This window comes from Centropristis striata, chromosome 6 (assembly GCF_030273125.1).
Source record: "Centropristis striata isolate RG_2023a ecotype Rhode Island chromosome 6, C.striata_1.0, whole genome shotgun sequence".
NCBI lineage: Eukaryota > Metazoa > Chordata > Actinopteri > Perciformes > Serranidae > Centropristis > Centropristis striata.
The window spans coordinates 29,266,020-29,291,989 of NC_081522.1; the positions used below are offsets into that span (position 1 = coordinate 29,266,020).

The 25,970-nt window shown below is 38.4% G+C and overlaps 1 protein-coding gene across 1 annotated transcript in view; it reads left to right on the plus strand.

Annotated features, from left to right (window-relative positions):
* zc3h18 (zinc finger CCCH-type containing 18) overlaps positions 1–19,442 on the plus strand; it is a 41,542-nt gene extending 22,100 nt beyond the window's left edge. The window contains exons 11-20 of the mRNA XM_059335431.1: positions 119–244; positions 3,076–3,168; positions 3,467–3,748; positions 9,892–10,008; positions 10,315–10,323; positions 10,815–11,020; positions 12,645–12,859; positions 13,293–13,392; positions 16,218–16,314; positions 18,156–19,442. Of these exons, the coding sequence (XP_059191414.1) occupies positions 119–244; positions 3,076–3,168; positions 3,467–3,748; positions 9,892–10,008; positions 10,315–10,323; positions 10,815–11,020; positions 12,645–12,859; positions 13,293–13,392; positions 16,218–16,314; positions 18,156–18,384 (1,474 nt within the window). The 3' untranslated portion in view covers positions 18,385–19,442. The remainder of the gene's footprint in view (positions 1–118; positions 245–3,075; positions 3,169–3,466; positions 3,749–9,891; positions 10,009–10,314; positions 10,324–10,814; positions 11,021–12,644; positions 12,860–13,292; positions 13,393–16,217; positions 16,315–18,155) is intronic.
* Positions 19,443–25,970: the final 6,528 nt, after the last annotated feature.

Genomic DNA, 25,970 nt, shown 5'->3' on the forward strand with positions numbered 1-25,970 from the left:
GAAGTTGTCATGGGTTGTAAAACTAGCAGCATTCAAGTTATCCTGCTGCGGGGAAAAAAACATTTTGGCTCAAAATGTCCTTTCCCCTCAATAAAGGCGATTTGTGTGTGTTTCGCAGGTCTTCGTCTCGCTCTTCATCCTACACAGGCTCTGGGTCATCTCGTTCCCGCAGTAGATCTTCCTCGTTCAGCTCCTACTCCAGCCACTCCTCCCAGCGCAGCTCCTTCAGTGGCAGCCGCTCTAGGTACACAAATCTGTGTTTGTCCGTGTGTATGTCTATGTCTCTCTCTACCCTTTGCTGTTGAATCTGCACTAAAACAGTCAGTCTCAGGTTTATTCCTAATTTCGACCTCTTTCCAGTAAATACAATAAAGAACAATACAATCAGGTCATATTAACTGTTCTGTTGCTCTGAGTTTCTTTCTATAACAGAAATACTGGCTTCATGCACAAAGTACTTCCACTTTTTTATCGCTGTGAAGTCACCAGCCCACCAAGACCCAGTTTAGTCAGTTGATCTCATTGAACTCTTAATATATATTTATTTACTGTAAATAGATGTCTGACATCAATAGTAAATATCGTCATGTTTTTTGTTGTTTTTAATGTTGCAGAACAGGTGTAGTTGCCTCAGGTGGTGATAAATTTCAGGTCCATTTTTAGTCTCAACTTCCTGCGGCAAGTGCTGTCTGTCATATTTAAAGAAAGGAAAAAAACAGTGACTTTAGGGTTCACACAAAGTATAATGTCAACCTGTACAGTGGCTTCTGGTTTTTGCAGAAGGCCCTTGAGGCAGAATCATAAAACCTTTGAAGGTATACAAACATACTGCTACCTTGTTGTAGTGATAATAGTTTTAACCTCTTCAATGACAATCGGGCATTGTGATGTCCACATGTTGTCATTTATTCTGCACATATTGTCAGAACAGCTCATAAACTACTATGAAATCAATAGATCCAGCAAACCACCTGATATGCAGTAAAGAAATTAGGCAGGTGAATAGCTGAAAATATCTATTCTTTAAATGCATTAAGGACTGCAGGAACTCAGGAGCTTTTGTGCAGACAAGATCTAAAGATTTCAATGTTGAGATGGGCAGATGAAGTGGTACAGATGATGTGCTGCAGTTGTAGCTGCGGCTATTCTTAAAGAGTAAGGAGTGAAGCGTTCTGGAGGTAGGCAGTTGAGGCATAGATCGTGCAGCTTTGAAGAGAACCAGGATCTTGTTTGCACCCATCAGTGATCAACAGGGGTGCTGATGGATGCGTTGAGGAGTGATGACGCAGGTATTTTATCATGGAAGGAAAAGGACAAAAGGTGGAGTTAGTTCTGGCAATGATAATTTGGGTGCCTTGGTTAGATCAATCAATCTTCGAGTGTTTCAGGACTATTGTATACATGTGTTCTTCTACAGTTAGATCAGAGAAGGTGAGATCATCCTGAGGGTTGAAAGAATTAGTTCTAGTAGTATACTCACCACACCTTAGAAACCCATTAAAAGCTATTTAGAAGAACTGCTTCCAGCATTGTATCAATATATGGTGAAAAACAACCTTCCCTTAACCTTGACACCAACCTATGCACCAGTGAATTAGTTAACAGTGAAGTGAAGTTCATGCTTTTTTAAGGCAGCTGAACAGAAGGATTCCCAAGAAGACTCTGGGATGCTGGGTCTTGACATCTAATATGGAACTGAATCCCTGCTAGCATGGCTTTGATACTTCGCACTTGAAGATGGCGTAATTCAAATGAAAATACAATGAATGCACAGACTACAGAGATCTTTATAGGTACAGGACTAAGGAGGAGGCTGGCACAGAGGGAAGAGAAGAAATACCAGGCTGAGTCATAGGCTTTTGGCCAAACCAACTAGCTAGTCTCCACTTGCTTTCTCGGTGCATGTATTTACTAACCGTTACGTTAAGAACGTGGTAGAACCGTCTTCAAAATAAAAACACATTTAGCTTTCAAAATAAGAGCACATGGATGTATTAGCAGAGTCCACCACAGAATTTACTGGAAGACAAAATACAGGTGCATCTCAATAAATTAGAATATCATAGAAAAGTTTATTTATGTCAGTAATTCAATTCAAGAGGTGGAAATAACACATTATATCGATCCATTACACACAAAATTAAACATTTAATGTCTTAATTTATTTAATTTCTGCTAATTATGATGATTATGGCTTACATTTAATGAAGACCTAAAATTCAGTGTTCTAAAAAATGTAATATTACAAAAGTCAAATTTTAAAAAGTATGTTTAATATGGAAAAGTTGGCTTATGAAAAGTATGTCCAACTATAGCACTCAATACCTGGTTGGGGCTTTTTGACTTGAACTGCTTGAAATTGACTTTTCCTTGATATTCTAATGTATTGAGATGCACTGATATAATGCATAAATAAAACATAGAAGAACCCTTATTCAATACAATAATGCATTAATATATGCAATGATATCGATGGAATAGTGGCATTAGAATGTGTGAGAGGCCACGAAAATTAGGTTTTTAGGGCCAAAAATGTATCCGGTGGAGCATGCAACCAGACCTCCCTACTTTGTTCGGGTCCCCACATCATAGTCTCAGAAAATCCTGTGTGAAACACTGGTTCTAAAGCTTGTTTTGTAGTTGAGTTTCATTTTTTATACTTTCAAAATTGCTGATTGATATTTACATACACACACAATCCAGGGGATAAATAACCCTTTACCCCCGCTGCTGGGCATTAGAGTTAGTGGTAGGTGGATTTTGTTACCTTCAGACAGAGCCAGCCTACAACATGGAACATTTTCATCTTAACATAACAAAGTCAGACCATAAAAACATCAACTCAACATGTTTGTTCATTTCACACATGAACTACATTCCTCAATTGCCAAGTTCAGCTCAGACTTCAAAATGTAAACACATTGAAGACCAAGTATTTGAGTTCTTTGGGGGGCGGGGTTTGTGAATGACAGAACAGAGCATAATAAAACCATTGTATACTTGTGTGATGTTATCTTATCTTGAAATTAAATTGCATAATGGCATTTTAATGACTGCTTTACTGTCGATTTATAGGTCTCGATCGTTCTCCACATCCCCCTCACCGAGTCCAGCAGCACAGAGGAATGCTAAGAACAAACCAGATCTTCCTCCTGTGTTGCCTAAAGGGTAAATCCTAAGCACTTACATAGTCAGCCATATTATCTGCTTCCATCCTTGTGTCGCCTTAAATACATATTTTTATAAGTGTTAAACACTTCTTTTCTCAATAATGTAAGTCATAACTTGTCATAACAAGGCACAAGTCTGTAGTTTGGGCTTTCTCCAGAAGCACATTGCATCATGCCTGTTTATTGTTGTCGTTATGTAATCGATCATGAGTTAGAGCATTGCATGCGCTTTGCCAACATGTTAGTTGACCATTACTGTCTGCATGCTTGAAAAAGTGCCTTTTCCTTTCCCTAAGCATGCCGATGAAGCCGGGTGCCATGCCCCCTCCTCGCAGGGACAAGCCTGCCATTAAGAAAGCTCCCAGTCCTCCTCCGCCTGGTGGGCCGCCGGGCAGGCCTTCCAAACCACTGCCAGAGGGAGGGAAGCCACCCACCAATCCACGGGAGGCTGGAGGCGCAGGCAGTGGGGTAGGCGGTGGTGGTGGAGCTGGGAGACCCCTTCCTCCAAGGGAACCTGGAAAAGCCCCCATCCCAAGGGAAGACAGGCGGAAAGAACGGCAGCAACATCCCCCACGAAGGTAGGTGTCTCACCTTCAAGTTCTAAGGTCATTTTGAGGTGATAGTGCCGTTAAAAACAAGACAATACATTGATGCATTACATTTACATTATCTGCTGTAGGCTAAGATCCCAGTAAGCCATATCAGTGAGTCAACTAGCACTTTACCAGGACACCATGTAAAGCAGCAATTATTAGTGTTATTAATTAAAACTGTGTAAAAAAAGCCATTGCTGTGAGAAAAAATCTACACATACAACCTCTATACAGGTGTATTTCATAAGATGTGATTGCATTACCTGATGGTTACATCTCAAACTGGGCCTCAATGTGGTAACACCCAGCAGGATTACAGGCCACATTTTCTACTTGTCAGTTGGATTTTCCTATACCATGATAAAGTCATGATGCAGTAAAATAATAGCCACATATACTTGTTTTTAAATTTGTTATAAGATGACACATTTGGAGTGATGAATGATCAGATAGGAGCTAAAACAGCACATTATCCCTTGTAAATAACTGCATGTTTTGAAATGCGCCTCAAATGTAGCCAGCATTTTTAAAGAAGATAGCCTAGTGTGGATGTAGTCTTTGTCACTCAGGCTGCCATTAATAACGGGAACAGCACCGTCAAGTTATCGGCACAAAACGTGATTAGAATAGGGTAGTAGTGTAAATGGAAAGGGAATGCATTGTTGAACATTTTTTGAACTTCTGTAATCTAGTGGTAGGGACGATCTCTTTGTTTTCGGGGAAAGCGTCCAACCCCTGGGCCCAGTCACGGATGTTACAGATATGTAATGACTCTTCATTGCTTTTTATCACAGCAAATTGAAAACTTAGTTAGTATTCCTTAAAATGTCATGTGAGCACAGTGTGGGCATGCAGGAAAACTGTCTGGTTTCTGTGCATGCGTTGGTGTAATGTTGGCCTTCCTGCATGCTTGTTTACCAAAACCCTCATTTGCATGGAAGTATCTCAACAGTGGATAAAGTTACAATGAAGAGAACTGTGTTTCCTGACACATTAACGTTTGCATATCGCATATTAGTGTAGGAGTTTGTGTGTGGTACTCAGTGATACTGCATGTTGGGGGAAGACCATAGATAGTGGGTATGTGCCAGGAAGTGGGTGGATGGCACAAGGAAAAACTGCACTCTTGAGTGCATAGTGTGAGTGCATGTGTGTGAGTTCGTGAGTGGGAGACACCAGCCAGAGAGGAAGGAAAGCTAAAGGGAAGAGAACAACAATAATGTTGTGTGAGACTGCTCTAATCTCTGTGTGTGGGAGTGAGCGTAGGCTGAATGGGTTACACCAGGGAAGAATCCTGGAAAACCAGTTCCAACGCCTGTTTGTTATTTCTTTCATAAACTACTTCCCTCTGATTGACAAGTGATACACTACGATATGGGCAAGTGATACTGGCTGGGGCTCGGCGAGCATGTTTGAAATAGCTGTGTGTTTTAAGGAGTGCTTCAACACAGTTGAAAATAAACTGCAAAAATAAAAATGAATCCACTCTGGGTCAGCTGAAACAACACTGGTGTGTTCAAATGGCTGTGACCCTGCACACCCATACTACTGTAAGCAGGGATAGCAGGTCAAAAACGGGCAGTTGCACATACCATCTGAAAGCTGGGAGCCTGAAGAATTAGCGATGCAGCTCAGCACTGTGTCAAGTTGTCAAGTCATAAATCTGTAATATTAATTAAATGATTTAAGCGTATAATGTTTTTGAATGGTGTTGTAGTAGTTAGCGCCCTACAGCAAGATGATCGTGGGTCGAATCCGGCCTGCGGCTCTTCTGTAGTTCTGGAGTTTGCATGTTCTCCCCGTGTCAGCCTGGTTTCTCTCCAGGTCCTCCAGCTTCCTCCAACAGTCCAAAAACATGCAGCTTAGGTTTAATTGTTGACTCCAAATTGCCCATAGGAGTGAATGAGAGCATGAATGGTGGTCTGTGTCAGTCCTGTGACAGTCTGGACTTGTCCATGGTGTACCCCGGCTCTCGCTCAACGTCATTCAGATAAGTAGTTAATGAATGCATAAAATAGGTAATATTTCTCCAAAATACCACATTAAGACACCATGTTTCCCATTAATTACCTAGACTATGGTGGGCCGCCATAGTCTCATGTGCTGCGCTAATGTCACATTTCAATCTACTGAAAGTATATTTACACTATCTATAATATAACAGTTATGTGACATGTACAGAGTGTCTATAACTCGTCAGTCAGTCATTCATTCACACACCCCACCTGTCCGTCCTCCTCCGAGACATCGCTGTTGCAAACGCAGAGAGCTAACATTAGCTAACAATTAAAGTTTTAATCCCAAGTAGTTTAACTCTGTGTATGACTTACTTCATGTCACGAAACACATGCAGCTTTCTAAATAAGAGCACATACATGTATTAACAGAATCCACCACAGAATTTATAAGAAGATTGTCAAAATATGATGCCTTAAATAAAACATACAAGAAGCATTATTCTCTTTTACAATGATTCCCTACAAGTTTACAATCAGGTAGACAAACGCATCAAAATATGCAATGATTAAGATCAGTGTATGATGCAATAGTGGCATTAGAATGTGCAAGAGGACACCAAATTTGGGCTGTTATGGCAAAAATTTGAGCGATTTTAAAAATCACAGTAGGATAACAATAAGGATTCTGTATTACAGTATTTCCCGACTGTGAAAAATGTTATGTGAGGTGTTTGCTCATTTTAAGCTCTCAAAGTGCATAAGATTGTTGCATTTAACTTAAAAGGTCACAAATTTTCCTCACAGGGGGGCCCCTAGATGGTTCCTTGAGGAACACAAAATGTAATAACAAAACATGCAAAAATTTGGTTTCAATGACCTTTGACATTTTTGAGACTTTTGCAAGAGTTGCATTTTTTGGCGATTTGATGACAAGCACTTCTGTTCTGGAAGCTGCTGAGAAACCCCCTTATTGTCAGCATACCTCGAAAAGCCCCCCCCCCCCCCCCAGTGATTCCTTACATCTTCTAGTATTTTATCATACCAGTATCTTACCATTAGCTTTATAACCCCATTCAGTCTGTGAAAGAAGAAAATCGATTGGCTGTCAGAACGCTAAGGGGTTACATGCTTCACTTTCAGAGACCTGTTATTGTCTATGCACACTTGGACACTTGAATAGAATAGAGCCTTTCCTTTTTTTAAGTCTGTCTGCAAACCTGAACTATCTAGTGTAGGCTGAATAGGCCAGTTTTTCAGGTCAGACCTAAGCCACAACCTAACCTAATCTGTGGCTCAAGTCAGGCTTAGGTCAACAAGCCAAATGGTGAGTGTCCGTAGTAGAATCCTAGTAGTGTAATCAGTCAATGAAGTCACAACAAAACCTATTGTATACAAATATAAATAAAAACATTTTGAGATAAATATAAAATAATAAATTAAAGTACACTTTTACGCCAGTGCAGAAATAATGGGGACACACTGCTACAATGTGTATCAGATCTCCATTGTTTGGCTGACACACCTGCAATGTGATACCATAATTTGTCATTCTCATGTCAGTTATTTATTTCATAAGCAAGGAGAATTCAGCGGATGTGTGCTGTAATGACCTAGCATTTTGCTCCAATATAAAATTGAGTGTCATGGAGGCAGAAACATGGCAAGTATACTATGTGAGGCTAAAGGTATAGGTTAACACTAGTGTTCTGAAAACAACTGGAAGTTAGTTATTGTTGTTTGGCCTCCATGGCCACAGCTCATAGAGGCAGATATGGTTCTTTAAAAGGCCCCAGATTGCTTCAATTTGTGTGTGTGGTAAGTGGGGCAGTATTTACTATTATTTTGCAAAACAAAACATTGGCTGGCTTGGAGTGTCACTCTGTGTGTGATTCTGACGTACAGCTCAACAGCAAAACTATTACAAAAACTTTAAGCCACAATATGAACTCATATTGTGATGAATGGTTGTCAAGAAACTCAACACACACACACACACACACACACACACACACACAAACACAAACATACACACATACACACAGATTCCTGGATTTATAGATAAATGCTGCTATTCATTTTTTTTACTGTTCACACATACATTGCTGCTACTCTGCGCAATAGCAATGCCACAATTTATTTTCAGTCTAAATCCACTGTGCACTTTACATATTTAACATTTTAAATATTGTGTTTTTAGTATGTAATTGCCTTTAGTGTATTTTCTTGGATTTCTTGTGCTCAGTCTCTTGTCACATCTGCAATGTGCGTTTATGAATGTTATTGTCTATCACAAATACCCAAGCATAATTCTGCTTATATAGCTATTTGGCATAGTTTTTGTTTTTTTTACATTTTGTCTTTATTTGGAATCACATTTCACTAGCACATTACAGCAGTTATCACCATGATGACATTCCCATTGTGATCCATATTTTCCGATTTTTTTCTAGTTCTAAACAGAAGCGAACAGAACTTGGAGGTGTTTCCATCTACAGCAAGTAGTACAACAGATTAAAAATAACAAATGAATGTTACATAATATTAAACAAAAAAGGGTGTTTTGGGGCGATGTACAATCTCCACTTTTCCTCAAACTTGGCTTTCTGAAGCCCCACAGAGAAAGTGATTCTTTCCATTACAAAAAGTTTGTAAATTATGTCATACCACTCGTCTATAGATGGGCTGTCTGGCTATTTGGCTTAGTTTTAATGGTGCTATTTTGACCAAATGTAAACTAATAAAAGGTTAAAAGAAATTGAGCTTAAATTATAGCCCTTAGCTTACTAACCTACTCCATGACAATAGTATACATCCTGTTTATTACCCCTAAAGCATATGGGAAGTTTAGAATATGATTATCCCCCAGAACTGAAGTAAGACAAAGAAGAATAGCATGAGTGGACGCCTGTGGTCTGAGGGGGGATGCCACAATGTCATGCTTTGGAAATGCCTGCGATAGAGGAAGGAAATGTGTTTTGCTGTTCAAGAGCTCAGTGTAGCTTTTGGGTTGTTGGGTTTTTACTCATCTTGACCACCCCTGAAACATATAGTTTGCTTTGGAAGGTTTCTTGACACTACGGTGCACTGTTGTTAAGACTTGGTTGCACAGTTAGCTGTCTTCACCCTAGGGATGGGAATAATTAATCGATGATCGATTAATGGTCGTTAAGAATTTGGTTGATCACATGGAATTTTTGATCGATTTGTGTATTTTTTATTTTTTATTTTATCTCTGACTGCCTATCAGTACTCACTGAACTGAAACACGGCCGAGCGTTCAGTTCTGCGGCTGTACATCAATAAGCCAATGAGCTGAGAATTAAGTTGGATAAAGCTTCAGTTTGCAAACTGAAAGTTGCAATAACAATTATAAAACAGAGAAATACAAGAGTATTAATTGGAGCAAAACTAGCTTACTGTGTCAAACCTTGCTAGAATGAATTACTAAACTTATTTAAACACAAAACACACTTAAATATGCAAGATTACTATGAAAACTAGCTTCATGCCTCTTCGGGGGGCTAAAACATTAAGCATTGAATTCCTTGACGTTATCTTTACAGTATCACCTCACTTGAGTTAGATTTACGATCGACAGGAAGTCTCTATTTGTTCTTTCAAAAAAAAAGCGTCCATTATCAAAACCGGCTTTTACATAGTAGTATATATATATCTTTTATTTTGCCCATGTATGCCTGATTTTATATATAAACATAGAGATTAATTGATCGTTAAAATTATAGATGGATGAGTTGGCAGGTTTCTTCCAAACGCCAATCCCTACTAGTGTGCACTTGGTTGCACAGTTAACTCCAACTTCACACATTGGAATGCATGATTCTAACCCTAACTACCTTGTGGCTCGTATTGATTGGTCAGGGCTCTTGTTAAGGGGTGGTGAAACTGGGGTTTTTCACTGACGGGAAAAGAAGCAGCTGATGAAACCAAGTGTCACAAAGGTTGTACACGTGTACCAAGAACAGGGTATTTATGTTTGGAGAGAATAGGGTCTATAATAAATGTACAACTTCTCCATTTCATCTTTCATATTCGCATGTCCAAATGTGCTGATGTGTGATTGTTGATGAAGAAGTAGTACACCTTGGTTTTGATTTCTTAAAAAAAACTAAATACCTGCCGTGCTCTCACTTCCGTGTCTGTCTCCTCCAGGCGAACCGTGAGTGGGAGTGTCAGTGGAAGTGGTAGCAGTTATTCTGGTTCTAGCTCCAGATCCAGATCCTCCTCCAACTCCCTCTCACGCTCGCGCTCTGGATCCAGAAAGTCCAGGTACTTGCTGTGAATCCCCTTATTGTCAGCAGAACTGCAGTGTGCCAAAAAGTCGTTTTTAGAGAGTTGTTATTGATCTTATAGTACATGCAGAAAGCTGGGATTTTAATAGATTAGAGCCATTACAATTAGCTGCGTTTAGGTTTTGATATTATCAGACTTGTAGTTTATTTATATCTTGCATTCATCATCAGACATTAGATATTTTAATGAAAATATGAATATGAATTTTCAGTATTTTAAATATGTGTAATGGCTTCTGTGTTCTTCTCTTTCATGTGCTGTCTTTGTTGGGAAATCCTCCAGGAAATCCAGGTATTATACTTATTATTCAGGATATGTGTATCTACAGTCACCGTAAAAATTATCAGACCACGCTTTTTGTTCAATTTCGTGTTCATTTTAATTCCTGGTATAACTAAAGGTACATGCATTGGGACAAATATAATGATACCAAAAAAATAGCTCATAAGAGTTTAATTTAAGAGCTGATATCTAGCCATTTTCCATGGTTTTCATGATAATAACCAAAATCTTTATCAAGAAAACCATGGGAAATGGCTGGATATAAGCTCTTAAATTAAACTCTTATGAGCTATTTTTGTTGTTGGCTTTAGTTGTACCAGGTATTAAAATGAACAATAAATTAAAGAGAAAACAAGGGTGGTCTAATATTTTTTCCATGACTGCATGTGCATATGCATGTAGACATGTTGTGTAAAGAGAACTGTGCAGTACTTCAGTTATCTTCCCCTTTGTGACTGAGAATCAGCACGTCACGGTCAACCTGTTGTCTCTCGCCACAGATCACTAAGTGTGAGCAGCGTGTCGTCGGTGTCATCGGCGTCGTCCAGCAGCAGCTCAGTGCGCAGCGCGGACTCAGACGACATGTATGCTGACTTGGCCAGTCCGGTGTCCTCTGCCAGCTCACGCTCGCCCACACCAAATCACCCCCGCAAGGAGCGAGGGCCTGTGAGGGACAGGCCTCCACATGGAAGAGATAAAGTCAGAGGTTAGTTCAAAGTCCCCATGCAGCAGCCAGGCTTCACAACATATACAAATTAGGGATGGGAATAATTGATTGATGATTGATTAATGGTCGTTAAGAATTTGGTCGATCACCTGGAACTTTTAATCGATCTGTGTATTTTTTTAATTTTAATTTAATCTATGACTGCCTATCAGTACTCACTGAACTGAAACACGGCCAAGCGTCTAGTTCTGTGGCTGTACGTGAATAAACCAATGAGCTGAGAATTAAGTTGGATAAAGCTACAGTTTGCTAAAAGTTGCAATAACAATCATAAAACACACAGAAATACAAGAGTATTAATTGGAACAAAACTAGCTTGCTGTATTAAACCTTGCTAGCATGAATTACTAGTTTTAATTTGATCCAAAACTTATTTAAACACAACACACACTATATGTGCAATATGCAAGATTACTGTCAAAACTAACCTCATGCCTCTTCGGGGGCTAAAACATAAAACATTGAATTCCTTGACGTTATCTTTACAGTATAATCTCATTTGAGTTAGTTTTACGATCGACAGGAAGTCTCTTTTCGTCCTTTCAAAATAAAATCGTCTATTATCAAAACAGGCTTTTTTGCACAGCACTATATATATTTATATATATTTCTTTTATTTTGCCCATGTATGCATGTTTTATACATACTGGAGTATAAAAACATAGTGATTAATTGATCGTTAACATTATAGATGCTCAAGTTGACAGGTTTCTTTCAAACGCACATCCCTAATACAAATTGTAAATTCTTAAACCAGATACCACCTCGCAATGGGACCACACCAGCCATGACACACCAGGCCATTGGTGTCAAGTGGGGCAGGCAATGGCCACTTCCCTGTTTCTAGTGCCTTTGCTTGCACCACAACCACTTTCAAACTCTAGGAATAGGTATAAAATACTATCCAAATGCTGTCCTGACTGGTAATAAATCAGTATTCAAATAATGCACATGACTAAATTTATTGCCACAATGAACAAATAAAGTAAAAGCCTATTAGAAAATATAGGAATTATGCCGACTGAGTCACTGGACAACTTTTAATATGAAATATCTGTTCAGGAAGTATAGTTAACAGCAATCATAAGACAAAAAATTCAAACTGACTGGGAATAATTGGGGAATAAAAAACAGTATTTCCATTAGAGAAGAGAAACTAGGTTGGTGGAATGGCATAACTTTTGCAGAGTTTTTACTCTTATTTTGCAAAATTAAAGTTTGTTTTCCATTACCTTTCCAAGTACCATAGTTGTGTCCTTAAGATAAATATGTATACATTTATGGTTTTATTACAGGCAAAAACAGATTGTAGACAATTGAAAAGTGTACAGGTGCATCTCAATAAATGAGAATATTATAGAAAAGTTAGTAATTCAATTAAAAAAGTGGAAATAACACATTAGTGTGTAATCCTTTACACACAGAATTAAACATTTTATGTCTTGATTTATTTAATTTCTTCTAATTATAATGATTTGACTTGAACTACTGGAAATGGACTTTTCCATGATATTCTAATGTATTGAGATGCACCTGTATAATAGTAGGTATAACATTAATAAGATTAGAAATGTTTAAATGTGTTTTTCTATACATATTACAGAGAGACCATCAAAGAAAGAGGAATCCTTCAGGGAAGACCGCAGGAAGATTGACCCATCTGGTATCCCACCTAGAGGAGGAAACCCCATGGCCAGATCAGGACCTGGTAGCAGGGGTGGCCACCATTTACATCCCCCAAGTGGCAACATGGGCCCCCCAGGAAACTATGGAGGTTCAGGTTCCCACAAAGACATCAAACTCACCCTTCTCAATAAGGTAACTGTTGCCCCTCTTTCCATTTTATATGGTATGTTTATTTCCTTCTTTCCAAGAGGTAGTCCACTCCAGGAAGTCACAACACATAAACCTCCATAAAACCACAATATTTGTTTGTTTTTCCCTTTTGGTGTTTGTATGGATTAAACAAACTAAATGTAACCTTTTCCATCTGTCAAACATTTCCCATAATTTAGCCAAATTAATTCCATACTGATGAGAAACAAAGTAGACATATTTTTTTCTAAAGGACATTATCTATCTATCTATCTATCTATATATATATATATATATATATATGCAACTTACTTGAAGTTTAATTGTTCTGGTGATTTATTTATTTATTTATTTATTTTGCACTCAGATGTAGAATAAGTCAGTTTGACCTTGCTTCGTGCCCTTTTTAATTCCATATGTGCTGTGCTTTTTACAGCAGCAGGGAGATAAGGGCAACAGAAAGAGGTACCTGCCCTCAGACAAAGACCGGCCAGGATCCCCCCTCAGCAAGAGAATGGCCATGTCTCCAGACAGAGGTGAATGCCAGCATCCACACATCTTTTACTGTTTCACACAAATACACACCAGACCTAAACCTCTTCTCCTGGATCTGATTCCAGTACAGTTCCAAGTACACATGGACCTTAGAGGTGGGCGATATGGCCTTAAAAGATTATCATGATATTTCTGGGTATTTTAGCGATAACGATATTCTTGATGATATTACAAAATACTGAAAAATATATAGAAAGTATGATTTTTCCCCAGGCGCAGCAATATGCAGCCCACTGCTGCTTGCATGGTGTGTTCCCTTGTGTTTAAAAAACTATGGGTCAAATGCAGAGATTGAATTGTGGGATTAATAAAAGTAATTCAATCTTAAATCCCAACAGTTGCCAAATACAAAAAAATTACTCTTGACTCTGCCCCGGGAGAAAATTTTGTACATTTTTAAGTACAATGTGATCAATCTCATCCACTTTGAGAGCTAAATGTGAGCAAACACATCACATAACATTTTTCACAGTCAACAGGGCTTTCCATTAGGACATGGAGCAGCCACACAGTGGAGCCCCCCTGAAAAACATTTTTTCATAAAAGCCCAAATTTGGTTTCCTCTCACACATTCTAATGCCACTATTCCATCATATACACTGATCTTAATGACTGCATATTCTTATTTTGAAAGCGGCATTGTTTAGTGACAGGAAGTAGCTTTTTGTGATTAACAGTAGTATTGGTTTCAGGGACCACACATTCAGTCTGGTTTAGTCTTACATTTTTAGCTGTTTTCAGGGAAAAAATGTTAGTGACTGTTTGTAGCTAGTTAACATAGCGAAGCATTTAACAGCTTAAAAAACAATTTCATTTGGTTCTTGGTCATTAATCTGGAATAAAAATAGTCAATAAAATGTTGTAAAAGTTGTGACAGTATATAAGGGCTTCCAACATTATAATGGGAGTATATGAGGGTCATTGCAATGCTGAATTATTTCCCGTAGATTTTTGCGTTAATACCCAGATACCCAGATTTGGTGCTAACATTTCCTCCAGAATAACACATTAAGACACCAACACATTGAGTATCACCATAGAAAAATCCATGTTTTGTTTCTAAAACTTTTGACATTTTGGAGAATTCTTTAACTTCTGGATGACGAGCACTTTTGTTCTCTAAACTGCTGAGAAACCCCCTTATGGTCAATATAGGCTGTAGTCTGTAGTTTGTGATTAACTTTCATGAGGCTGAGTCACAGCAAGCCATTTGATAGTGCTAGCTCAATAAATAGTCTCAGTACAATGAAATGGCTACTGTGGGAACTAAAATGACCCATTGATACAATTAGGTTCATTGAATCCAATGTTTGCAATTTTTAGACCATTTCAGGACCAAAGTATGCAGAAATATTACATTTAAACTGCACTCAAAATAAAGTCATGGTTCTTACCCCAAACTGCATGGGATTATTAATAGAGGTGTGAATCCGCAGAGGCCCCACGATACGATTTTGCGATTTTTAAGCATTTTGTGATACAATTTATTACGATTTAACTGTTTAACTGCATTCTGTGTCCACAATATTAAATTCAATCAAGAATTGTTTTATCAAATAAGAGAAACTTCTCAGTCTATTCATCTCACTTCAGTCTTTTTATTTCTCCACAATGAGAGTCAAACCCACAGACTGACCAACAAAGTATTCAGTCAAACTGAACTGAACTGATATCAAACATGTATGGACGACAACAACTGCAGCGTTTTATCAAACTTTCCTCAACTTTAAGCTTCACTGCTCTGAAGTTTTTTGAATGAAACAAAAAAAAGCCTAAATTCGCATCGTTATTTTAACAATTACCCGACACGCTATGGCTTCCGGACTGACGGCCCGCCACAATACTAAATATCGATTCTTGGCTGCATTGAATCGATATAATATTGCCACGCAAAATATCACGATACTATGCTGTATACATTTTTTCCCACCTCTTATTATTAACCCTCCTGTTATGTTCATTTGTCAGGAACAGCGATAATGTGTCAGACACCAGAAAATCACGAAAAAACATTGTTTTTATTTTTTTTATTTCATCATTCCATTTCAATCAATATTTTGTGCAATGTTGTTTGTTCTTTTCCTCTCAAGTGCAAGTATGTGAAGTTAACCATTTTCATTTTAATATGTTGATTACAGTTATTAAGCCAAGCGGAAGAAGTTTCATCCCGAAAAAAAATACTTTTAAAAAGTGGGCCTGTCTGTAAAGGGGACTCTAGTGGGGACCCATAGAACCTAGTCTGGCATCACCAGACAAATTTGTTTAAAATAAAGTTTGTTTTTGTCCAACCAACCGTCAAAAACCCAAAGATAAGATTTAAACTACATTGAGAGCCATCAAATATTTCCATCGAAGCTGGAACCAATGTATTTTGCTAAGAAAAAATTAAGTGATTCCAGGCAAATTATAATTGGTCAATGGAAAGATTAACCCATTTCACCTACTTCCTACTTCGTACATTAGGTCACTCATTAGTGTTTACAGAGGGCTGCACAAAACAACAAACGTCACTAAGGTCTCCATAGTTTGATAACTTCTTGTTTCTGATTTGGAAGTACAGGGTTATTCAGTTTCCATTCTGTCCACTAAATTTCTGTTGCGTAGGCAACATGAGACCACATCCGTATTTACCTCAAACATGATGGAAGTAGAGACATTGCATGAAAAGTCTAACAGCTGTTGAGAGATTTTGTTGTCCAGGGTAACCCCAATTTGTTTTTCTATTTACTAACTTGTAGCCAAATGCCATGCATCTCAACCATCAAATATCAACAGCCTCAGTAACTCTAATACTGTTGTTTTTCAGGCCGTGATAAAAGGATGCCTGGCCGACCCCCACTCTCCCCTCGAATGGATCGGCCCAGAGGCCAAGGGCCCCGACCCATGCCCCCCCAGGGAGACAGGTTGGTGTAACCTTTAGCACATTAACGCTGCTGGGCTGTGATATTTATTCTTTGACATTTTATCCTATAAAACAGAAGTCAAATGGCGGTCAGCTAAAGGTGTGGAAATTCTAGTCGGTTTTATCACCAGCAGTGATCTTGTTTATTTATGCCAAACACATCAGGGCTTTCAGAGTGTGCCTGACCACAAGCTTTTAGGCTCAATGAGGAACATGCTACAGAAGTGGAACCACACAAAAATTAGCCACCCCTGCAAAAAAAATTCATTTCATGGTTCTTGCACATATTCCCAATATGAAATGCTTTGTAATAGCATAGATTCTCTTCAGATATGGGGGATTAATATGGATTCAATAATGACTTTATTTTGAGTCATATTAGGTTCCATGATAGGTTACAGAATTTGTCGTCATCTTGCATATATGTCAGTGAAAATATATACAAATAAATATATCACAAAAGGCAAAATATGATGGCCTTTAAGGAAATTTAATTTTAAAACAAAAGTTTTGTACTTGAGTGTCTTTTCCATTAGAGGAGGCAGCACTAATATGTATGTTAGTCATGCCTGCAAATCTCATCACAATGCCTATAAAATGTTTTTTTTTTATATACTTTAACACATGAAATCATGGTCAATGTAATTTGGCTTTTTTGACAAGAAAAAAACACCCTCTTTAATAACAAAGTGAAAACAGATTTTTTTACAAAATCTAAATTAGTTGAAAATGCATAAGGTAAAGTAAATTATTGCATAAGTATTCATCCCCTTTAAAGTAAATTACCTAATTCAACAAAGTTCCAGCTAGTTGATGCAGCAGTGTCACAGTTAGTGAAATGGAGATCACTTGAGTGCAGTTGATGTGTGTCAAGTGATTGTAGTATAAAACATGTGTCTAGGAGCTCCAGTCTCTGGTTCATCACTATTCCTGCTACAATTGCAACATGAAAACAAAAAAAAACACTCCAAGCAACTCTAAAACTAAAAAGATAATTGAAAAATATAAGTCAGGAGAGGCTACAAAAACTGTCCAACTGACTGGACATCCCACAGAGTTCAGTTAAATCCATCATTAAGAAAAGGAAGGAGTATAGCACTTGTTTCAATCTGCCTGGAGCTTGCTGTCCTCACAAACTGAGTGACCGGGCACAAGTGAGCTCTTCACAACAGCTTATTTTTATTGTTGCTGTGGGTAGTGTGTGGGTGTTAGGGATGGACGTTTAGAAGAATCCTGCCAACTCGATTATCTATAACGTTACCGATCAATTAATCGATTAATCGCTGCATGCATACATGCACAAAATAAAATGTATATATACAGTATTATGCGAAAGCCTATTTTGATAACGGACGCTTTTATTTTAAATGGATGAAAATATACTTGATCCTGTCGATCTAAAACTAAGTCAAGTGAGATTATACTGTGAAGATAACATCAAGGAGTTCATTGTTTTATGTTTTAGCGTTTAGAGTTATGAGGTTAGTTTTCACAGTAATTTTGCATATTTAAATGTGTTTTGTGTTTAAATAAGTTTTAGATCAAATTAAACCTATTAATTAATGCTAGCAAGGTTTGATACAGTAAGCTAGTTTTGCTCAAATTAATACTCTTTTTCATTTCTGTGCTTTATAATTGTTATTGCAACTTTCAGTTTGCAAACTGAAAATTAAAAAACACACCGATCGATTAAAATACCACGTGATCGACCAAATTCTTAACCACCATTAATCGATCATCGATTAATTATTTCCATCCCCAGTACATGTTGTGTCATGCTACCTGGATGTATAAGCTGACATGAGTTTCAACATGATTCTGACTCTTGGTTCTCTTGCACAGAAAACGTCCTCTGTCACCGCCCCCCAAGTCATCTGGAAAAGGCCCAGCAGCGCCCTCGGGTAAGCCAAGCGCCCCGGGCTCCGCTTCGGCCGCCGCCTCAGGCTCCGGCTCCAGCTCGGGCTCCAACAAACCCAGCAACACACTGTCCCGCCGCGAGGAGCTGCTGAAACAGCTGAAGGCTGTGGAGGACGCCATCGCCCGTAAAAGAGCAAAGATCCCCGCCAAATAAACGGAAAAGGCCGCTCCTCGCTTGTTCGCCTGCCTGCCAGTCTGCCTGCGCAGCCTCTTGAGCCTGGGCAACAGTGAGGGCCGTGGGATTGAGAGTGTTTCCCCCTGCCTTCAACGGACATGTAAAAAATGTTGTATGGTTCATGTATAAAGGCTGTTGTTAAAGTGAAAAGGATGTGACCTCCACGAAAAAAACCACCATCTGCTTGTTTGCCCTCAGAGAGGTTTGGCTCTGCTCCATTCTAGTGTTGTTCACTCCCATATGCCTGACATAAGCACCGTTAAAAGTCTTTGAATGTCTCGGCTGCAGTTTCCCAATTCATTTCCCAGTTTCATCAATTAGAAACAGGAGGAAACATTTGGGCATTTGGTGAGGGAGGGACACCTCAAGAATGGAGTGTATTTGTGTAGATTTTCCAGTACAGAAACAGAAGGGTAGTAAGGTGTACTTGATCACTTGCTGCTCACTCTGGAAGCATCTTCCTCTGTGGCGTGATGAATTACACATTCATACGCATTGAATCTACTATTTCTGTCCGTCTTTCTCTGCCCCCTTTTATCGTCTTGTTCTTACATCTTTTCTTTAGTTTCCTCCGTGTGGAGCGGTGTGACTGTTGCGTCAGCCCTCAGCCTACCGACCACTCCAGGGCTTCACAACACTTCTTCGTATAAATCTACAGATTCTTGAGCATCCGTATTCGCCCCCCTGCAACCGATCACGAGCCCAGGGTTTGTTCAGAGGGGGCCCCATGTTTAACCAACGATTCGTCTGTGTTCTGTGTTTTAGGGCAGTATTCGCTGTCACACCTTGTACAATAATAGCAAGTCATCCAATTCTTTAAAGCGTATGATTATAGACAACAGTGATGTGAAGTATTGCTTCTTCTTTTTTTTTAATCTACGGCATTTTGTTTTCTTCTTAGCTCTTAAGAGATAAACCAATGTTTTATTTGAGTCACATTTTTAGTTGGATTGTAAGAGGCGGAACGGGGACATTTAGAGACAAAATGTGTCTTTTGTGACAAAAGCCTTCTAAATAAACTATTTTGATAAAGAGAGGATCGGTTGGCTGTTTTTTTTTTCCCTGCTTTTTTTGCAAGACAAAAGGAGTACGTGCTGCATAAAGATCCACTGTCAAACATTTTTAGGACGCATGTAGATAAAACATTCCTCAGAAAGAATGTGTCTAAAAATAAATGTGCTAAACATAAGATTAGTTTAAGATTTATTGGCTCGGAGAATTATATGCGTTTGTTTACAGCCAATACACAAAAACGAGTTATGTAGGTAAATACCGTTGTGGATGAGTGGATGGCATTACTTTCCTGTTGGCTGGCTGAGCGAGAGATAAACAAGGTATTGTAGTGTCGTTGACCGTTGACACAGTAGACGGCCAACACATCCCTCCATACAAGAGCACGCTTGCTGTACTAATCTGGTAGGAATTTCTGGAATGCCGTCTTCGGTTCGACACTTTGTGCCATTGCTACTGACCGGGTACGACACAGACTTTCTTGGATGTTTTTGTTCCGGGGTCATACGCCAGCATGGGGGTGGATGCGCATATGCGTCGTCTTGTCATACATGCAGGCAAAAATGGAATTCCAATCGCATTATCTGGGTGTCTTAATCGGAGTTGGAGAACTCCAACATTAGTCGGACTAACACGTGTACATGCATGTCAGTTGTCCAGTTACAGTTGGATTAAGGCAATAATTTGTTTTTTTCAAGTGTCATGTAAATGTACTTACTTAAAAAAACAAATTATTGCCTTAATCCAACTGTAACTGGACAACTGACATGCATGTAAACGTGTTTGTCCGACTAATGTTGGAGTTCTCCAACTCCGATTAAGAAACCCAGATAGTGCGATTGGAATTCGATTTTTGCCTGCATGTATGACAAGACGACGCATATGCGCATCTGCTGGCTTATGACCCCGGAAATAAAAAAATACAAGAAAGCCGGTGTAGTAGCCGGTCAGTAGCAATGGCACAAAGTGTCGAACCGAAGACAGACTACTGTAACCCTTGCGTTCTTGTCTGCCCCTCAAAATCACCATCCATGTTGTATTAACCCGCTGAAATAACGCATATCGCCACATAGTGCTGAGGAGGAGGACACCTTCCCGTCAGTTATTCGATTTTCTCAGTTCCATATCAAATCCAAATCAGCTTATGCTAACATATCTAAGACACACAACTATTGATCTACAACCCATTCAGTTGCAAACAGTAGCTGAAATTATTTCCCATCCCTGCTTGATATATAGTCATGGAAAAAATGATTAGACCACCCTTGTTTTCTTCAATGTCTTGTTCATTTTAATTTCTTTCCACTGGTCAGTCCCCTTGGAGTGTATTGAACGGTGTAGTAAGCCTCTGCACATGTAAACACCCATATCTTTGTGTATATATACAAAGGCCCCAACTGACATATAGACATACAGTCATGGAAAAAATTATTAGACCACCCTTGTTTTCTTCAATGTCTTGTTCTGATATCTAGCCATTTTTCATGGTTTTCTTGATAATGATTTTGGTTATTATCAGGAAAACCATGGAAAATGGCTAGATATCAGCTCTTAAGTTAAACTTTTATGAGCTATTTTATTTGTTATTATATTTGTCCAAACAAATGTACCTTTAGTTGTACCAGGCATTAAAATGAACAATAAGCTGAAGAAAGCAAGGGTGGTCTAATAATTTTTTCCATGACTGTATGACTATATGTCAGTTGAGGCCTCTGTGGTCATATTTTGTGCTTCAGCATGCTCCTCACATTTTCAGTAGGAGACAGTCCTGAACTGCAGACAGGTCAGACTAGTGCCTGTTCTCTTTTCCTTTGAAGCCATGCTGTTGTAGCATGGGCAGAATGTGTCTTTGCAAAGTCAACACTTACATCCCTGAAAAAGACGTCTGAAAGGCAGCATATGTTGCTCCAAAACCAGTCCGTACCTCTCAGTATTAATGGAGCCTTCACAGATGTTCAAGTTACCCATGATGCTATGGGCGCTAACACATTCCCATACCATCAAACGGTGCTGGCTTTTGAACTTTTGAACCTTTTCTGAACATTTCAGGAGAAAATTGAGACACATCAGTCCCTGCTCTGCATATATACACAAAGACGTGTGTGTTTACATCTGCAGAGGCTTACTACACTGTTAAATACTCTCCAAGGGGACTGACCAGTTAGACCAGAAAGTTAACTGAATGTCCCTAACACACTCACGTTGATAAGAGGACATTCCCCTTTTTATAGACAGACCTTCATATTGACAAACTAGCCCACTACACACACACAAACTCACATACTCACTCTCACACACACACACACACTCACAAACACACACTCACTCACTCACACACACACACTCACTCAGTCGCATACACACACAGTCACAAACACACACACTCACTCACTCACACACACACACACACACACACACACAAACACACACACTCACTCTCACATACACACATTCACTCACACACAGTCACTCCCTCACTAACACACACACACACACATACATAGCCAGGGACTTTCAATGCAACACCACAAAAAGCGCTTTAGTTTCATTAGGTTACAATTAATTCATATTTAACAGTTTATGACTTCTGACTCTCATTTTGATGTAAGGTAAGCAATTCTGACAATCAGGTTTTCACTTGAGGGGTTAGGCTTATTTTTCTTAAATATGGCACCAGAAAGGTGACCGAGAGAAGATTGAAACTGTTCAGAGTATCGCAGCATTGGTTGCTTTGCAAAATGCTTAAAAATTTAATTTATGCATGTTGAAATGACAAAGCCCTCTAGTGACTACTTTCGATGAGAGTCATAAATCTTGCAAAGGAGGAAGTTGTGTGAAGTTATAGATTCATCCCTTAATCATAATCAAGTAGTGTTTGGGCCTAAACCTAACCCACTCAGTGTCAGATTGACAAACGTCTATAAAAGTTAATCGACAGTGATTTGTGACAGTTAGAGCGGCACTGATGAATCATGTTGTCAGCTCAGTTATTAACAACTTGTTCCATAGTTGGAGGACAAATAAAAAAAAGTAATAAGGCCCCGAAAGCTATCTAAAGAACTACATACAGTCATGAAAAAAATATTAGACCAACTTGTTTTCTTCAGCTTATTGTTCATTTTAATGCCTGGTACAACTAAAGGTACATTTGTTTGGACAAATATAATGATAACAACAAAACTAGCTCATAAGAGTTGTAATTTCAGTAATGGTTTTCTTGATAATGATTTTTTTTATTATCAAGAAAACCATGTAAAATAGCTAGATATCAGCTCTTAAACTCTCATGAGCTATTTTGTTGTAATTAGGGCCTCGGGGCAATCGCACCGAGCACTGGTCCCATACAGCAATAGCTGTAGGGACCAGTGCTTCTCCAGCATAATTTCACCTAGAGACTCCATTTAAACTTTAAACAGTAGACACAAGTCTTGTGTATTGGTGTATTAATCCACGTTTCGATAGGTCATGTAGTTTTTTATCAATCCCTGTTCAATGACCATGATCATTTTTTGAGAAATTCTGAGATTATAATGGGTGTGTATTGCACGGAATGTTCGTGTCACAGTGTGTGACATCATCGCCAGAGTGTAGAGGGAGAGAGTAAATTGTCAAAAAATACATTTGAAAACTGCGCTCCAGGCCGCAAATTCCACTCTGCAGAAATAATTTATACATAGAAATTTAGGAAAATTAGTCTTCTCCCTCACAATCCTCTGGTAAAGCTGTCAGAGTTGTAGTTTGGGCATACGACGCACAGATGATCCACCAACACCACCAACAGCCTCATTGGGTCCCATATTAAAAACGCAGGAAGATTTTGGAAAAAAGGAAGATGGAACAGTTTTTTTAGATCGCTCTAACAAAGCTATTTTTTAATTTTTCTTTAAAAAAATCATAGACGTTCAGGAAGAACTCGGGACGCTCAAAGTGAAGGTATTATGATAGGTATTATGGTTTTGCCAAAAATTATTTCTGTTCGAGGCCAGAAATTCCAGGCTGTCTACCTCTGCTGTCATTGTGCCGGAACAGGTGCCAGTTAATTCTGTTGATTGCTTTGATCTGATCGCCTTTGATCTTTGATGTGATTACAGTTACAGATACACACACACACATGCGCGTAAGTGCGCACACTCCTCACACATGCATACACATGCTTCAAACACGCACGCACGCACACACACACACACACACACACACGTAACTTTATGTGATTTTAATTACACACACACACACACAGGTAACTTTATGCGATTTTCACTGCACACACACACACACACACACATTTTGAGGTTAAAGGGCATAGTTTGAAATCTCTGAAGAATCTCATCATAGTGTACACACACCGGCAGTAGCCCCCGTGGCCCTTTCAGAATTTCCCCAGAGGAAATTTTCTAGTTATTATATTTGTCCAAACAAATGTACCTTCAGTTTTACCAGGCATTAAAATGAACAAAAAATTGATGAAAAAGTCTGGTCTATTAACTATTTAAGTCCATGGGAATTCTGAATCTTCACTCTAGAAAGTGTTCTTCCAATGTCAGTGCAGGACGTTGTGTGATGTGTGCTCAGGGTTATTAAAGTATGGAGTCAGTGCCCTTTGCAGATGCCTTGAGGAAAGAAAGGGGAACATTGGAATGTTAGTGGGCATTTTGTGGATCTAGTGCACATGTCCTGACAGCTATGAAAACATTGTAGGGAAAGTTGCTGAAAGATTTTTTTAGATGTTGTTATTTAGACCAAGAGGAACTTCATTATCACATGCAGACAGGTCATGTCTCTGTCTCATAAAGGGATGTTGTGGAGGATGTGAAACAAATTATTTTTATGCTTAGTTACAACCCATTTGAGGCAGCAAAATGAATTGTGTATTGGAGTCATGACAGACCAGTGAGTTTTGATTTTACATCAGGGGCAGTTACATGTATAGGTTTGGCTTTAGAATCTAGTGAATTGGTAAGAGCGGGAAACTGAATTTCAGTTTTTCAAATGCTTTTTGAGATCAAAATGTGGTTTAATCACAGTAAAAGCATACGGTGAGGAATTGCACAATGCTTATGAATCCATCTACTTAAAAAAAATAAAAAACAACAAAAAGGATCCAGAAATATACGTGCATCTCAGTACATTAGAATATCATGTAAAAGTCAGTTTCCAGTAGTTCAAGTGAAACAGCCCCAACCAAGCATTGAATGCATATAGATGGACATAATTTTCAACATTTCCGTATTAAACATACATTTTAAAATTGGTATTTTGTAATATTCATTTATTTGAGACAATGAATTTTAGATCTTCATTAAATGTAAGCTATAATCATTATAATCGTAAGAAATTAAATAGATTAGGACATGAAATGTTTCATTCTGTGTGTAATGGATCTATATATATAGACGGGACTGTGCATGTGCAGTATGCAGCAAAATGCAAAAGCAAACCCGTAAAACTTTTTTAGGCTTAAAAAAAATTCCCTTCATGTGACTCAGTCATGTTACATCTATGCAACAAACACACATTGTTATAATGGCACTGATGTTATCTGTGTGCCTGTGTATGAACTTCCATATTCCTACGCATAACCGCACTTACAGGTGCATCTCAAAAAATTAGAATATCATAGAAAAGTTTGTCAGTAATTCAATTCAAAAAGTGGAAATAACACATTATATAGATCCATTACACACAGAATGAAACATTTCATGTCTTAATTTATTTAATTTCTTCTAATTATAATGATTATGGCTTTCATTTAATGATAAAAGAAATGTAATATTACAAAAGACCAATTTAAAAAAAGTATGTTTAATATGGAAATGTTGGCCTCTGAAAAACTCGGTTGACTTGAACTACTGGAAATGGACTTTCCATGATATTCTAATTTACTGAGATGCACCTGTATATGCTTCATGCACTGCCGCAGATCAGCTGTTTTGGTCAGAATAGAGTTGAGTTCTACGGTTGAGAAAAAGTCGTGCCAAATGAAATGGCTGTGGAAAGCACCAAAAATCAGTGGACATATTCTAAATATAGCTTACACATAAACAGGTATAACATTTTAAGGGTGGGCCTTTGTTTAGATTAAAATGTGTTTTGTGACAGTCAGTCCCTGTCTGATTTTTTTTTTCCTGCCTGGAGCGTGTGACTGTCTCTCAGGCCATCATCTACTGCAGGTCATACACTGACTGTGGGTAAGTACTTTATACAACCTCACTTCAAAAAATCCAAACTATCCCTTTAAGTTGGGTTGGGAAACCGAGTCAAGGATTTACAGTCATGGAAAAAAAATATTAGAAACCACTTTTCTTCATTGCGTTTGTTCATTTTAATGCCTGGTGCAACTGAAGGTACATTTTTTTGGACAAATATAATCATAAAAACAAAAGAGTTTAATTTAAGAGTTGATATCTAGACGTTTTCCATGTTTTTCTTGATAACGATTTTGGTTATTATCAAGAAAACCAGCTCTTAAAATAAACTTTTATGAGCTATTTTTTTTGTAATTATTATATTTGTCCAAACAAACGTACCTTTAGTTGTACCAGTCATTAAAAAAGAAA